The sequence below is a fragment of the Odocoileus virginianus genome, chromosome 14 (genome assembly GCF_023699985.2).
Source record: "Odocoileus virginianus isolate 20LAN1187 ecotype Illinois chromosome 14, Ovbor_1.2, whole genome shotgun sequence".
Taxonomy (NCBI): domain Eukaryota; kingdom Metazoa; phylum Chordata; class Mammalia; order Artiodactyla; family Cervidae; genus Odocoileus; species Odocoileus virginianus.
Window position 1 is genome coordinate 27,431,175 of NC_069687.1, and position 15,962 is coordinate 27,447,136.

A 15,962-nucleotide genomic window follows, 5' to 3' on the forward strand; every position below is an offset into this window, starting at 1 on the left:
TTTACATTAAAAAGTATTTTTTAGTAGCTTTAAATAAATAAAAGGCCATATCACTGACCTATTAAAAAATTACAATGTGAACGTTCTGATTTTCTACCTTGGAATAATTAATAGACGAAAGAAATTGAAAAGTGCTTGATTTGATGACTGCAGAACATCAAGCAACAATGTACAATTATTTTGAACAACAACTTCCACCGAGAATTAGCTTTCTGCTGGCCTTCACTGTGTTCTGGTACCCCATTGTTGATAATTACACATGTACACTGTGATAGTGCGGTCGTTAAATTGGAAATTGAACTTCTTTGACAACTGCAGTGAAACTTGACAAAAGATGAATGTGATTTTTTTTCCTGTTTCCCTTCTTCTTCTTTCACTTATTTAAACATGTATTAATTAACTTGTTCTGGCAAGTGTTTAGTAAACATTGAGCAAGGGCATTTCTTTAGTGGTATAATTAAAATTCCCTTTAAAATGTTTTGCATGAAATTTTATGCACAATTTGACTCGAGTAAACAGAGATTCTAATTAAAGTTTTTAAATGGAGGCAATCAAAACTGATAAAAGACCCAACAAACAATTCAAGCACATTGTCTTCCTGTCTAGTTCAAGCCACATTTGATGGTCAGTTAACATTAGCCTGAATCAGTTAAGATGTCCCCAACGTCACAGGCCCTTTTCTACTTTAGTTAGTCTCGGGGGATAAACCTTTAAATTTTGCAGTACCTCTTGAAGTTGTTATACAATATTTATTCAATTAAATTTCTTCAGAGTTATTACACCAGGATATTATGAGAAGGATATAATTTAGGTTATGGATCCTCTGCAAATAAAGTGTTGCATAAAACACAGTGAATGAATGAAGCTATCCAAATAGCAAGTAGGGCTTCAATTATTTTTTCCCATTACAACTTGCTGTAAAAGGTTACACCTCCGTAAATAGTGCTGTTCTTTGGGGTGAGAATAGCCAGTGTAGCTTTTCAGTGTTAACAGGTAAATGTACAAAGCACATCATCACTTTTTCATATTTCTTTATGTGTGCAGGGGGAACAGGGATGGTGGGAAAGGTGAAGAGAGATGGAAAGGAATTCATTTTGCTTGTAATACATTGATTGACCTGAAGTGAGACCTATTTTAAGGGGAGTTTTAAACTCCCAGTCTTTAAATTATTCATACTTTTTTCCCCTTTTCATAATGCTGTAAAAAAAAGCAAAGCTTTAAGTACAAGAACTGTTGTTAATTGATAAGTGATTTACCAGCTCTCAGGATCACTGGTGTCTCTAATGATCTTTTTTTTTTTTTTTAATTCATGGGGATTAAAACAGATTCTGCCTAATCACTTCCTCCAGATCTCTGGGTTCTGAACCTGAGCCAGCCAGAGGTGAAAGCAGAAAGTGATTCCCTCTGGCTTCGAACTGCAGATTTGGAGCCTGTCAGTGGGTAGCAGCCACTTCTGCTTTTGTAAAAGAAAAGAAAAATATAATGTAACCCCGACTCTAATCGGGAGTCTGCCTAGTGCTGGGTTTGCTTAGCAAGCCCACTAGGCTTTCAAACTCATCTACCTTTCCAACTGGCTTCTTTTTTAGCAATAAAGGTGATATTTTGGTGTCTATCCAACACTCCTTTATTATGGTTGTTGTTTTCTTAATATCTTTGAAATTTGGAAGAGAAAGAGAAGTGCTATCAAGTGCCACCTTGCATGCATGCTAAGTGGCTTCAGTGGTGTCCGACTCTGCGACCCTGTGACTGTAGCCCACCAGGCTTCTCTGTCCATGGGATTCTCTAGCCAAGAATACTGGAATGGGTTGCCATTCCCTTCTCCAGGGGATCTTCTCCACCCAGGGATCGAACCCACGTCTCTTACATCTCCTGCATTGGCAGGTGGGTTCTTTACCATTGGTGCCACCTGGGAAGGGCCTCCACTAAAATCTTAAAACTGTACCATTCTCAATTTGAAAATGAGGAAATTGAAGCAGAGACTATCAAGACACTTGCTCACTTCTCAGGTCTAATAAATACTGATGCCGGGATACATGTGGGTAAACTGGCTCAGAAGGTGCTTCTAACCACAGTGATCTTCTATTGGTGGGTATCAGCTCACCAACCCTAATTTTCCACGAGAAACAAAAGGTCAGAGTGGGGAAGAGCTTGCCTGAGATAAATAACACAGGGAATAAGAGAGAGCAAGACAGGGAGGCCTAACACCCAGTGTCTCCAAATACCACTGTTGGAATTCCCTCACGGTCCAGAGGTTAGGACTCTGCGCTCTCACTGCCAAGGGCCCAGGTTCGGCCCTGGTCAGAGGACTAAGACCCTACATGCCATGTGGTATGGACAAATGAATGTCATTGTTGTAGCTTTTGATGATCATATTGCTTGTGTTCATTCTATATATCCATGCCTTCTCAAGCCAAAAGTTCAAGAAAACTAGGAACTCTTTTTAATGATTCAAGGTCATCATCGTGAATATTCATGTGCTGGATTTCACTCAAGTGCTGTGAGGTATTCCTAGGTCCATTCTTACAGTCATTAGTCATATCATCAATTCATGTGTTTAGTCATTCTTATATTCAGCCGCTCTCATGTTCATCCACACATCCACTTTATTTTACAGGTGTATACCTGGTGTATGTTCAGACATTGTCCTCAGCATAGGAATACAGAGTGTCGCCTGACTGCCAGGGCCAGCCCCTTACTCCATCCATTTTCGCTTTAGTTTTCTGGCTATCTTTTGAAGCCTTTCTCTGCCTTTCTCCTACTAATGGGACTCCAGCCTCCAGTACTCATTACATGGTCTCTTTAATTTGCTGGGGATTTAGAAACCTGATGATAAATTTGTTCAAATCTTGTCTGAAATGAGAGTAAATAAAACCTAGATGCTGTTTCCATGAGCAAAATACAAATGAGATAGTGAATGTGTGGTTAAGAAGGAGCCTCTACATGAGCTGACTTTGATCCAAGTTCTACCAGCCGCTAGCTATGCCCCCTTGGGCAAAGCATCCGGTTCCCTCCAAGCCTGTCTCTCCTGTCTCTAGAGTGAAGGATAAGAGTGACAGTCTCCATTTCAAAGAATTGTTTAAGACTACATATTTTGAAAGCGTTTATCTCATTGCATGGGGCAAAGCAAACATTGTTTGCTATCCTTATTTGCTTAGACATTTTGTGACAACTATTTTTACCTCTCAGAGACCTATATTGTTGTTATATTTTTAGGGGAGTTGTGAAGATTCTGCTGTAAGGCCACAACTATACTGAGTGCCTGGAGGCCTGTGACTCGTCAGAGTTCAAAACAAGGACTCCAGAGTCATATGTCAGGGCTAGAGTCTGGCTTCCTCACGTCCCCATTACATGGACAAGTCCATGACCCTGGACAAGTCACTCAGCTTCTCTAAACTTCAGTTTCTCATCTGCAGAAGTTATAAGCGTATTCTCTACCCCACAGATTCTCATGAGAATTAAATGAAGACATCATATTTGTGATGTGCTAAGCACAGTGCCCAGCACATGGTTCAGGGACAGAAAACAGCAAATTTATTACTATGTGCTAGACTTCATATAAGTGATAAAGGCTTAGACATTATATCAGCAAGCATAAGTACAATATCTCCACTCTTCATAGCACTTTTCATGAGTAGGAACCTTTAAAAGTCATCTGTGATGTACCAGGTTTCACAGTGACTTTATGGTAAACCCAACCATGTAACTCCTTTTATAGTTTAATAAAGTTAAATTTGTTTTGAACTCCTTACCCCCACCAAGGTGGCCTTGTAGCTCCCAGCCAGTACCCTCTGGCTGCCCTTTCACTGAGCTGTTGAAAGAAGACCAAACTCACTGAAATCACTCACAAGAGTGTGCAAGTGGTTTTTGACATCTTGAAGTCTTATTCAAGCTCATTGTCTTAAATGGCCACGCGTCCAAAAGAATTAACAAAACTGCAGAAAATGTACAAACAGGGAGTAATAGGAAACCAAGTCTTTCATACAGTTCTGCAAACTGAACATATAATTTGCTACAGAAATGTTCAAAATTCATGCCATGAATAGCTAGTTACAAGCATAAAATGCTTTCTCTTCTCCTTTGTTCACACAAGTAAATCTTTTGGGAAAAGACAGCATGCACAAGGAGCCAGGCAATACACATAAAGGACTGAAGCAAGCAGGTTTAAGAAAACTGCAGAGAACATGAGATGACAAAAGGCAATTGAGTGGCAGTTGAACACACATTATGCAGGCATCCATAAGGGTTGTAGGCAAGTGCCAACATGACTCAGGAGGCAGCTCCCTCCACTCCAGAAATGAAGATGTCACTAGAGCTTCTCTGCTTCCAAATTAATCCAGAAATAGGCATGTGCTGATCTTTAAAGATGAGCCACTGGCCACAGTTTCTCGGTTGTAAGAGGTAAAACAAGAGATGTGCAAGAGGCAAAGTGTGTTCTCTGCTAGGATATTCTTTGACCATTTAGGTATTTGTGAGCATCTTAATAGCTAAGACCTCATGGCAACTCATTCATTTTATTTTCACAGCCGTCCTACAAGGTAGATACTATTAATATCATTGTGTTTTATAGATTTAAAAAAAAAAATGTAGGCACACATTCGTCCTCTACTTGCCCAGCCAGTGTTGGGTGAGGCTGAGTTAACCCAGATATGGCCTGCCAGAATCTGTTCTTAACCATATTCTGATACTTCCTCTCATGATAAAATACTTTAGATCACCCCAACCGCCATGGAAAAAGAATTCTGTCTTTTTGATTCAAATTTTGGGGGTTTCTGGTCCCAACTGAGTATTTCAACTCAACAAATATTCCTTAAGCCTCAGCTACATATAAAACACCATTTTCTGTGCTGTAACACATTTGATTTTATATTCATTAATGCAATGTCTGGAATATGATTTTAGAACAAGGGTAATACTGTTGAAATAGCTTCATCTGGAAACACATCAGTTTGCAAACAGATTGGCATATTATCCACAAATATAAACATTTACAAAAAATTCGGGCAGCATTCGATGACTGTTGCCATAATGATTCATTGGCACAAGAGGAATGCTATGTGATGGAAGATGCCTAGGCTGTTTGACACATTTCAGTGGAGTTCATTACACACACGAAACAGAACCAATTTTACTCAACAGTGACTTTGACATTTACAGAAAAATGAAATGGAGGTTTAGAAATGAAGACTTCATGTAAAATCTCTACCAAAAATTTTAAATTGGTTCTATCCTTATGTCACCACTTCTAGAAGATCAGCCATGTACTACAGACTTATTTTTATTCACAGCAGGTGGCAACCTATTCAAAACAAAGTTCCTTGGGTCATCCAAAAATTGATTGTGAACCAACTTAATTGGCTGTAAAACTCCTCTCAGAATAAAGAATGTGTATATATATTATTAAATATTTACCTGTAGGAAAACGTGTCCCTTTGGCTTCACTCTGTTTAATTGATCCTGATATCACAGTCCTGTTTCTTTGATTAGACAGATTTTAATGGAGTAAAAACCACCCTCGCCCCCAGTGCACTCAAATATGGTGTGGGAATGGAGAGATTTCAGGCTGAGTTGGAATACAATAGGGTCAAAAGAAATGCTAAATACTTGTAAATAACCAGCTGTTTCCTACTTAATATGGGCTTCCCTGGTGACTCAGCAAGTAAAGAATCCGCCTGCAATGCGGGAGACCTAGGTTCGATCCCTGGGTTGGGAAGATCCCCTGTGAAAGGGAACATCTACCGATTCCGGTATTAGGGCCTGGAGAATTTGATGGACTGTATAGTCCATGATGTCACAAAGAGTCGGACACAACTGAGCAACTTTCACTTTCACTTTCTACTTCATGGACAGTAGAATGTGAGATGTACCAAAAATTTAGTAGGAATTTATGCTGCTGCTGGTGGTTTAGTTGCTAAGTCGTGTCCTACACTTTCGACCCCATGGACTGAAGCCCTCAGGGCTCCTCTGTCCAAGGGATTTTCAGGCAAGAAAACTGGAGTGGGTTCCCATTTCCTTCTCCAGGAGATCTTCCTGACTGAGGGATCCTGCACACACAGGATCGATCCTGTGTGTGCAGGGACCCACATCTCCTGCACTGCAGGCAGCTTCTTTACCACTAAGCCACCAGGGAAGCCTCGGGGATTCATGGTACATATGTTAAAAGCATTACTAATGGGTTATGCCAATGGGTGAGGATGATTTATGGGTAGATGATATTTTCAGAAATATTTTCTGTGAGCAGCATCATGCTAAGTGCTATGCTACAGTATTTCTGTGCAACACCATTTATTTGAAAAAAATCATTTCATAACAGATTTTAAAAAACATTCTCTTGCTAGGGTAAATGGTTCAAGTGTATTAATAATGTTGCTTTATTGAATGTTGACTGGGCTTTTAGTGCCAAAGTTAAGGCTCTGCATACCAAAAAAAAATGAATGTATTTGGTTTAATTTGTAAGCCTAGATGGCATTATAGTAATATTGCACTGATTAGAATTAATCAGGAACACCAGATGTATGCTAAGTCTGAATTCTAAAACTTCAAAGTAATTATATTGCCTTTAAGTCTGTCTAATGTTTACTTATTTGTTTGTCTGTAAATAGTATGATAAAATCAGTATCTCAAAACCAGATAGTTCAAACTGTTATCAAATATGAGTTGCTGGAGAAGCAATTCAATCAATAGAGATGTTTTCCAATTAACATATTATTTGCAAATAAAAGGTGATCCAAAGTATTCCAGGGAACTTGAAGACATCGTAGTTTGTCTTCCCATTCTATATATCCTATGAAAAAATTTTACATTATTAATTTGCAATAATCTAGGGGGAAAGATTTTGCTAATCAAAGGAAAACTTCAGCCAAGCTTCTGCATTAATTATTACATATTCTAAATTGGTAGAACCTGAATTAATGAGGCCCAGGTTTCTTCTAACTGACATGCATTAAATAAAAGCTGGACTTGACTATATGCTTTTGTGAAGACTGAAGTATACATCCCTACTGACTGCCAGGCAAATAAATTTTCAAAATATGCAATTATGAATGCTATGTGGACTTTGCCCTACCATCCATAAACATCTTAATTACCTTCTACACATCACTAAAAAAGGCTTCTGCAAAGATTCAAACTATTTTTCTAGAGCAACCCTTTTGCATATCATATTTCAGAGCAAACAATTGTCTATAAGAAATAGAAATCTCCCCCTCCTAAAAAACAGATTTCAGCAAAAATGAAAATAAAAAGTAGAGACATGATCTATTAAGAAATCTTTTAAGTTCATTGCTAAACTGTCATTGGGCTATAATTAGGAAGTTCAAGGTTCATTTTTACAGAGTTTTTTATATTTCTACCTAGTTTGCTCTTGATGCCATGAGGGGATGAGAGCAAAATGGTACAATATCCATTTTGCTTTAAATACTTTCCTGCTAATTTTTGTTTGCATGCTAAGTCACTACAGTCGTGTCCAACTCTTAGTGACTCTATGGACCATAGTCCACCAGGCTCCTCTGTCCATGGGATTCTCCAGGGAAGAATACTGGAGTGGGTTGCCACGCCCTCTTCCAGGGAATTTTCCCAACCCAAGGATCCAACCCAAGTTTCTTGTGTCTCCCGCATTGGCAGGCAGATTCTTCACCACTAGTGCTACCCATCTAATCTTTGGTTCTTTCCTAATTGAATAACCATCCCTACTATTTTAAAATGTGGTGTCTGTGTATGCTCTCACTTTTTGTCATTTTGCTTTACTGCCTGACGCCTACGGAATGAACGAGCACATCTGATTACTACTTGCCCTGTGGTTTTCCTATATTTTGATTGCTCAGAAGTCAGCGGCTTTTGCATCCAAGGTCATGTTTGGGCTTCCCAGGTAGCACTAGTGGTAAAGGACCCGCCTGCCAATTCAGGAGACTTAAGAAACACGGGTTTGATCCCTGGGTAGGGGAGATCCCCTGGAGAAGGGCATGGCAACCCACTCCAGTATTATTGCCTGGAGAATCCCATGGACATAGGAGCTGGTGGGCTACGGTCCATAAGGTCACAAAGAATCAGACACAACTAAAGCAACTTAGCACAAGATCATGTTTGGAATATGGGGTTTTTTTCATTTCATATTTTTAGATTTTAATCTAAAATTAAATACACCTAAAAATAGGTATATCATTTATTTTGACTATGTCAAATTCTCATCTGATATAATATCAGCATGTTAAATCATAAAAGAATGTGTATCCAGTACCATTTTTGCAAGGTAAAATTACAGCATTGAAGTTAGTTCTGATTGGTTTCGCTTGAATAAAGTAAAGATGATTTTCAAAACATTAACAAAATGGAAAGGGGGAAAAGACACATAGAATCTGTGAATGAGTCTGTCCTCTGGTGAACTTTCGTTTTTGCCCATAATCTTCTGGAGGCAGGCTGTGGGCATAAAGCTTCCATCTTCTCTGTTTCTACACGGTTACTGTGAAACACTGAATTGAAGTCTTCACAAAGGAAAATAATTAGCAAATGGACTAATTCTGATTTTTAAATGCGTCTATTCTTTAATTTTAAGAGAATTTGACTTGCTTGGAAATGCCTTTTGAAAAATAAAAAAGTATTTAAGCCTAAGAAGGAACTATACTATCTTTGGCACGCTTTTGCAGGCTACTGTAGATGGATTCTAAACTTGGAATGCAAATAATAGTAACAATAACAATAGTGGTAGCAATAATGATAACAATGGCTAATATGTATTAATACCTTACTAAGTGCCAGTCACTGTTTTAAGTGCATGTAATGACATTTAATCCTTATAATGCCCTCTGAGGTGGTTACCATAATAACTCCCATTTATAGACCAAGAAACTAAGGTGCAGTGAGATTAAGCATTTTTACAAATTCATAGCAATTTAAACCCAGGCAGTCTGGCTCCAACACTGATAATCTTGACGACCATGCAATCCTGACTTAAGCAGTATTAAGTAGTATTACATGAGTAGTATTATTATATGAGAATTGCTAAGTTATATATTCAACAGTGTAGAGTTTGTTGGCGTTTTTTAACTATAGAGTTTTGTAGAGAAAGCTATCCTCCTGAACACCAAATACGAGTGGATCATAGTAATTTTAGTAACTTTGCATACTGAGTTTTAACAAGGACACACCGTTTCTTCCCTCCTCCCCTTCTCACTTTTGGATGTCCTGAACCCAGGAGCCATGACATGTGTCTTGTGGCAAGACATTCACATGTGTCTGTTCCCATTTCAGTGGATGGAGTGCAGTGAAGGGCACTGAGAGTGGTGGAAGTTGGTTATGGTGGGCAGTGGCCAACACACTGGATTAGGCCCCAGTTCTCTGCTCCTGCTAGAATCCCTTTTGCTAGAGTAGAATCTCTTGCAGGGGGAAGTAGGGGAATTCTTCGAGGATGAACGGTATGGCCCCAGGGTTACTGTCCCTGAGGGGGCTCAGAGACAAGCTGTCCACAGTTCTCTTTTGATTCCCCAAGTTGATACCAAAAGAGCTGGCTGATAACTAAACTGATGTTCTCCCATACTTGCAGACACTGCTTAAATTTGTACCACTTTAAAAGCTTATTACCAGCTAAGCAGGAAAAAAAAAAAAGTAAAATACTTGACATTTTGGTATCTGTGATATTAAAAAGAACTAATATTTAATATTCAAGTGGCAACAGCTTGTAGAGTTTGCACACAACATCCATAGGGATCGATTTTTCTCTAAAACGGCCTTTAGGAGCCTGCATTTTAACAGCTGACACCTCCATTCTCTGCATCCCTCTTCCCTGCCAGCACCGTGGGGCACACCCGGAGTGCAGTAACTCCTCACTGCAGGATTTGTCTATGCAAATAACGGAGGATGTGGGAAATGAAGAAAAATGCAATTTCCACTGAATCAACTTCGGTGCTAGAAATGAATAGATGTCTTTAGAGGGCTTTTCTCCATATGGTCTCTCAGCCCCCCTTACATCCTATCCACGAGAAGAGAAAACTGTCATTACCTAATTGGTCATCAGTCATCCCACACCTGTACCAAGGCCACATAATGACAAATATACTGGTACCTGGCATTCTTCCAGCATGACTAATTGTCACAGTACTAATTCACTCACCTGTGGAATTTTCAACTTCCCCAGCCTGCTGTCAAGAAGATGCATAATAATAGAATAAAGGTTTAAAAATGCTGAACACTATGAAATATTTCACTTATATTCCACCAGAAAACTTCCATTTAAACATGTGTTGGTTGGCTATAATTATTCATTGCTGAGGTTAAAAAAAAAAACAAAAACAAAAAACTGTTCACATATACATTTACCTGGTAGAAAATTAGGAGACAAAGGGACAAATATTTCAGACATGGAGAAAAAAAAAATACTGATTAGATTGCCTAAAACCTGTGCCTTTAACTGTGTTTATTTACCTGTATTTACCTATTTGACTGTACCATATATTGTACCTTACAAAGCCATTCATTTTTGTGTTAGTATTGTTTAAGAAAATATTTTTTCTATTCAAACAGTAAGATAAAGGATTAATTTGTTGGGTTTTTTTTTTCCAAGAAATGTGGGAAAATTTAGGAGGGAGATATAGGCATGCATTAGTTTAATTAGGTAAAATGGTAAACCAAATTGTGATATCTTTGCATCTTTGCCAAGCACTCTGGCATGAGGATTTTTTTAATGCCAGGCTGTGTTTTTAAAAAATTAATTAATTTTAATCAATTGATATTAATTAATATTAAAAAGTAATATTTGTCATGGAAAATTATTACCCACAATTATAATAACTGACTTTCCTGAAGATCTTGTCATCTATTGCCCTCACTGTGGTATTGAGGTACATCTGATATACCTGTGAATATTACAAAGAAACTGTTGGGCCAATTTTAATATACTTACATAGTTGCCTATGATACACGTAAAATTTAGAGATAAAAGCCAACCAGGATTTCCTTAAAAAAATTGAAGAGAATTGTTCATTTTATTCTCTATACTATTAAATACAAATTCTGTAGCTTGTTCATTAACCCATCCTGTAGTGTTAATTGGGTCATATGAGGAAAAAAACTTTCCCGGTCAAGTTTGGAAAATACTGGATTAAATACAGGCTTATCATCATTGCTACAAAATTTCACTTCAGAAAAGTCAATACACTAATGAGCATTCTTCAGAGAAGACATAAGGTCTTTCCAACCTTGTTTCACCCGGCTGTTCCATCACAACACATCTCAGAAGCCAAGAGTCTGCAGAACAGGCTTCTGCCTTCCCATCACAGGTGCTCAATACACTTTAGCGGAATTTCAACATTATCCACTTTCAATTGAATCAAAATTGTCTGTGATATTCTTTCATGAGGATAAATATGCAAATAGAATCAGAAACACAAACTCATTTCTTCTAACCAGATCTCAGCCCACATCCTCAGAGGTAAAAGAGTAGTGAAATAATCCACTCTGGCATGTTGACCTACAGCAAGCTATTACTTAAAATAGGATTTTTAAGTGATAGAAAAGGAGAGAGGAAAACAGTAGCTTCATACTCGGCACCTGCCTTCCGTTTAGCATATCTGAAAGACCGTTTTCCTCATTTCAAAATTGATAGCCAACTTATTTTTTTGTTGTTTTGCTATTCAAATTTCTGTCCTCTTTTTTCTCCAGAGCTATTTGCTGTAACACTGAATTTTAAGCATCTCTAAAAATGCTTGATATGTTATTATTCTTTCCAGATATTCTCTGACAGCCAAGCCAAGAACATTAAGGAAGAAAGGAGGAATGAGGCTGGATACAGTGCAGTGAGAAAAGACATTTCAAGGAGAGGGGTACCTGCTACTCAGAGACTGGACTGTGGCATCAGAATGAGAACTTACCGATACTTCTTGCTTCTCTTTTGGGTTGGCCAGCCCTACCCAACTTTCTCAACTCCATTATCTAAGAGGACTAGTGGTTTCCCGGCAAAGAAAAGGACCCTGGAGCTCTCTGGAAACAGCAAAAATGAGCTGAGCCGTTCGAAAAGGAGCTGGATGTGGAATCAGTTCTTTCTCCTGGAGGAATACACGGGATCCGATTATCAGTATGTGGGCAAGGTAGGATTCCGTTGGGCTCTTTGACATTCTGGTTTTAAAAGCCTGAAGAAGTTACTTTTCATAAATAGAACGGGTAGGATGTGAACTCTTCCCCCAATACAGTAAGAATTGTTGCTTATCTGGTAAGACTTTTTTTTTTTTTCACTTGAGTAGTTTCAGAAAGAAGACTGTAGCAAGAAGCTGAGAAATGTTAGCACTGCAACAAAGAAAGAGAAATGCTTCTGTTGAAAATGAAACGCCCACAACCATCCGCATAGGATTATCATAAATCCTTTAATTTTTACTTTAGCTTGAAAAATGTGGTCCAGCTATTCTATAAAGTAGGATGTATTAAAAACAGAAATAGAAAGATTTAGTTGTAAGGAAAGGAAGCTTCCTTTTTTCTTATTCTGAGAAAAAAAAAAAAAACATTCTGAGCTTTTGTCCTTTGGCCAGGTTCAAATTAACTATTTCTTAACTCTGCTACCTACAGAGCCGTCTATGCTCTGACCAAACAGAGATCTTTATCCTCAAAACCCACCATTGCCTTAGATTTTGTTGTGTGGCTGATGCTTTTTTGTCTTGTCTCCAATAATTGCTAATAACCAGGCATTTCAAAAACTTATGATTTAATTGTGGCAAAGTTCACAAAAGAGGAAAATGGTTATGTAAAGGTGCCATTTCCAAATATCATCTGACCATTTTATTGACTCCAGAAAATAAAATGAGGAGGCATAGCTTATTATAGCCCTTACAGACTACTGGAGCTGAGTCAGGGAAACAGCTTGGTTATACTGTCATCATGAATTTCACTGAAATTTTATCATCAGTCACATTCCCACTGCAGAAGATCTGCATCCTGCTAAGAAGTGAGAAAGACAGGGATACAGGTCTGTACTTTGTAGATTCTCTGTTTCAGAACATGGTACTGATCAGGAAAATAATTGTCACACATCCTTTCTGTAAACAAACTAGGAACAAACATAAAAGAGATGATAAAACATCTTCATTTATGAGTACAACTACAACTTTAGAACATCTATATTTGGATATCATGCAAATAGCATAAATTTTACAGATTCCAAGGGCTGCATGTTCACACTTCAATCTGTTATCAAATATCCCTGAATAACCAGATGCAAATATTCTTTTTAAGTGTCTACCACAATAAATGAAGGAAAAGCATCCATGGTTTGGGCTGAGGTAACCAGGCATTTTTCCAATGAAGTGAATTATTAATGTGGCATAAAGTAAGGGAGGAAATATTCAGTGAAGGGGTGAACATCAACATGGATCCTTGAGAGACTAGCCTTGTATTTGCTATGAAATTCACACGCTGTGTGACTGCTGAAGAAAGACAGTCCACTTACTCATACTTCACTCCATTTCCTTTGTGAAATTTGAATAGCACTACATTAATAGGGCAATTATTGTAAAAAAAAAAATCTTATAATCTTGAAAGCACTTTCTACAATACAAATAACATTATTGTCATTGAAGATTAAGTTTTTAAAAGTGCTTTATTTAAATAATTGACTCCCCTGTTTCTTTTCTCTTTTTTTTCTCAAATTGTGATGCCATTTTACATTAAAAAAATAGCATATATTTTTAAATACAGATATTTCGAAACACTAAAAGCAGCAATGGGTAAAACCTCAGAAGAATCAGTTTTATGATTATAATTGTGAGAGGTAATATTGCCGTGGGGAAAAGTTGCGAGCTGTGGACTCAGGCAGATCTGAGGCTGTTTCACTGTGCTGACAGGTGCCAGTTGTGTGGCCCACAGAGGTTGTTAACCTTTTCAGGCTTTGGTTTCTTCCTCTAGAAAATGCAGACGCAAAGCCTATGTACCTCATGGAGTTGCAATGTAAAGTGAGACAAGAACTAGTAGCTGGCACACAGTAGGTGCAGAAAGAAGTTATTGTTATCGATGAAAACTCCATTGAATACACTCTGTTAAAGCTTTAATGCATGGAAGCTGATTATTTTTATATCATTTCAAAAGTAAAATGATGTAATTAACAGATTTCTCAGTGGGTGGTAAATGTAGAGGCTTGTGGGAAAATCCCTTCACAATCACAGCTTCAATTTGATTCATTGGATTTGCATACTTTATTGGCAGCAAGAAAAGCTGCCCTTCTTCCTCCCCTCATCTGCCCCTTCCCCAACTCCTTGATGTTCTAATCCATAAAGAGGAAATATCCGCTGGGGAAAAAGTCAAGCTCAATAAGTGAAGTTATCCTAGATGCCATCATTGCTCTATCAAATGTATGTAAGGTGTTCCTGAACTATTGATAAGGCATTTTCCTGAATCTGTCTTTATATTTTATCAACAAAGAGATAAGACTACAATTTTTTTACCACAATTAAAAGTGGGCAAAAAATAAATATTTAAAAAAGGAAAAACAGATTTGCTTCTCATGAGGCAACAGGTTGGTCCACTTTTTTTGCACTGCACAACTTTTCCACATTGATTTCTGTACCATACTTGCTTTTTATCATGGGCTTCCCCAGTGGCTCAGCAGTAGAAGAATCCACCTGCAATGCAAGAGGCACAGGTTCGATCCCTGGATGGGAAAAATTCCCTGGAGGAAGACATGACAACCCACTCCAGTGTTCTTGCCTGGAGAATCCCATGGACAGAGAAGCCTGGCAGGCTACAGTCCATAGAGTCACAAAGAGTTGGATACGACTGAAGCAACTGAGCACACGCACGTGCATTGTGGGAAACTCAGCTTCACAAATATTAACATATGACATCATCAAAAGGAAGGTAGCACCACCAACTGTTGAAACTGTGAACTACTCTGAGTTAGTAATTCAGAAGATGTCTGATACCTCAAGGGTTGCTGTGTTTCCCTCAATTTTTAAAAATATTTCCTGGTGCTGCACTGAGTTCCCTGCTGCACGCCAGGGTGCCTTGATGCAAACTCAGAACCAAAAGACTATGGTTAGATTGGCATATAAAGATGTACAAAAGCTAATAGAACCTTAAATTGTGCTATTGTGCTAAGTCGCTTTAGTCCTGTCGGACTCTTTGCAACCCCATGGACTGTAGCCCGCCAGGCTCCTCTGTTTGTGGGATTTTCCAGGCAAGACTACTGGAGCAGGTTGCCATTTCCTCCTCCAGGGTATCTTCTTGACCCAGGGTATCTTCTTGACCCACGTCTCCTGCATCTCCTGCATTGCAGGTGGATTCATTATCACTGTACCACCTGGGAAGCCCATAAATAATAGCTACTCAAAGTCTATTCTTAAGACCTTAAACTGCAAAGATTAATCTGTTCACGTAACAGATAGAGGCATTAATCGAGGAAAAGTAAGGCCATTGAGCAAATGCACATAAAGTAGAAGAAAGACGTTTTTACGTTGTAAGTAATGTAATATTTATATGTGTGTTTGGTTTATATTTATATATGCATTCCTTGGTTCCAGTTATTTGGGTGCAAGTCGATAGGGATGACAGTAACAATGGAGGAAAATGAGAGAATGGGTGTGGGAGCAAGAGGCTACCAGGTGTAGAAGGAAAAAAAAGAAAGCCACATAAGCATCCAAGAAACAGCAGAAAATGGATCTGGAGGCTAGAGTGATAGCCAATGGGAATTTGCTATATGGCTCAGGAAACTCAAACAGAGGCTCTCTATCAATGTAGAGGGCTGGGATGGGGAGGGAGATGGGAGGGAGGTTCAAAAGGGAAGGGATACATGTATACATACAGCTGATTCATGTCGAGGTTTGACAGAAAACAAAATTCTGTAAAGCAATTATCCTTCAGTGAAATAAATGAATTAAACCATGAAGTGAATACAAGATGAGCTTTAAAACTGAAGCACAAAGGTAGCAAGACCTTCCTTCTCATGTTGTCTTAATGTGTCCGTGCGTGTGTGTGTGTGTGTGTGCGTGTGTGTG

The 15,962-nt window shown here is 38.4% G+C and overlaps 1 protein-coding gene across 2 annotated transcripts in view; it reads left to right on the forward strand.

The window, feature by feature from the left end:
• Positions 1 to 15,962, forward strand: part of CDH6 (cadherin 6) — a 136,648-nt gene that overhangs the window by 65,815 nt on the left and 54,871 nt on the right. For both annotated transcript variants that reach the window (XM_070476524.1, XM_070476525.1), the window contains exon 2: positions 11,718 to 12,074. In XM_070476524.1, coding sequence (XP_070332625.1) covers positions 11,847 to 12,074 — 228 coding nt within the window. In that variant the 5' untranslated portion in view covers positions 11,718 to 11,846. The remainder of the gene's footprint in view (positions 1 to 11,717; positions 12,075 to 15,962) is intronic.